At 40.6% G+C, this 1,477-nt stretch overlaps 1 protein-coding gene across 1 annotated transcript; it reads right to left on the reverse strand.

Moving 5' to 3' along the window:
* Window positions 1–131: 131 nt before the first annotated feature.
* On the reverse strand, window positions 132–440 carry SARC_16030 (hypothetical protein; the record flags this gene model as incomplete). Its single annotated transcript, XM_014289856.1, has 1 exon — window positions 132–440. One exon carries the CDS (start codon window positions 438–440, stop codon window positions 132–134), a length of 309 nt encoding a protein of 102 aa, XP_014145331.1.
* Window positions 441–1,477: the final 1,037 nt, after the last annotated feature.

Below are 1,477 nucleotides of genomic sequence, written 5' to 3' on the forward strand. Positions count from 1 at the left end.
CGTACGTACTACTACTACTACACACACACACACACACACACACACATATATATATATATATATATACAGGGTACAGATTTCATTGCACATGTATGTGTATATATGCACATATGTATATGTATGAAGATATATCAAGCTTTAGTACGAGCTAGATACATGTAGACGTACCGTGGACGCATCACCATAGGTCGAGGCCTAATCAGCATCAGAGTCAAACCAGGTCGGCGACTATTTCCCACCACACTGCCCACCACCGCAGCCTTAGCAACGGGATGGGGTCGCCTTGGCCCAGGTCTGATAGCACTAGCTACTACCGCAGTCTTTACCAACTTATGGTCTGGTGAATGGTCGCGAGATCTACGCCCGCCGACAGCCATCCCTACAGCAAATGCACCGGCATTGCCGTGCCTGCCTGGTCCACCGATTCTTCCTCTTCGCATTTTGGAATGTACTTCTCGTACTGATTAAACCGTGTATGTGTTTCGTCGCGTTGAATATGCTCTATTTATAAATGTATCACATAAAAATAGTCACCCTCTCTGGGCCTCAGCTGGTAAGTAAGCAAGGATCTCGCATAGAAGGATAGAATCCGGAATCCGGGCAATTATATTTTATTTTATTGTGGTACTCATAATATAAAACGTTGTCAATTGGCTAAAAGTCTTCTAAACCAATACATTACAATATTAACTGAAACATTAAACATACCAACCACTGAACGGCCTCAGAATTAAATTTTAGCCAAAAATGAATTCTTTGCTAAAATGGCGGGGATTTTGACGTGACTTTTGGGAACAAGTAACGTGAAATGTGATTCCAAAATCCAGTGCCACAAAAATCCATTCACTTTCCCGTACAGTCTGATGACTCATATGAGGGTTTCAATAAATATATATATTTGACGTAAATAAATACAGCAGGGACATGGTCCTTATTTATATATATATAATATATATATACATGTATGTATATAGTATCACCCCTGTGTATACTTTGTCTAGTTATAACTCCAGGCATATGAACTACTAGGGTTTACCAAACGCTGTTCTGCGTGATTATAGATAGAAATCCAGACAAATGATTTGCTAAGGACCATCTGCACCTGTACAAGCACTGATTTGCGCATCGCAAAATAGCGCCGCAACTTTCGGGCTAGATACATTAGATAACTCTTGAACCAAGAGCACAGTGTGATACACTTACGTTCCCCAGCATGTCGTTTCTACATTATAAACAAGCCCATCCCCCAACAGTGGTTGAGCACTGTGTGCAGGCTAAGGTGGTGACAGTAGATGAAGTTAATCTAGTAGTGGCAAAGACTACGGTCTTAGAGATATACCGAACAAGAGATCGGAGAGAAAGCGAGACCACAAATAAGGTATACTTTGAAGAATATAGAAATAGGGTACTTTTGATCGTTGTAAAACTCGTATGATATATACACACACACACACACACACACACACACATATATATA

The sequence above is a fragment of the Sphaeroforma arctica genome (genome assembly GCF_001186125.1).
Source record: "Sphaeroforma arctica JP610 unplaced genomic scaffold supercont1.7229, whole genome shotgun sequence".
Taxonomy (NCBI): domain Eukaryota; class Ichthyosporea; order Ichthyophonida; genus Sphaeroforma; species Sphaeroforma arctica.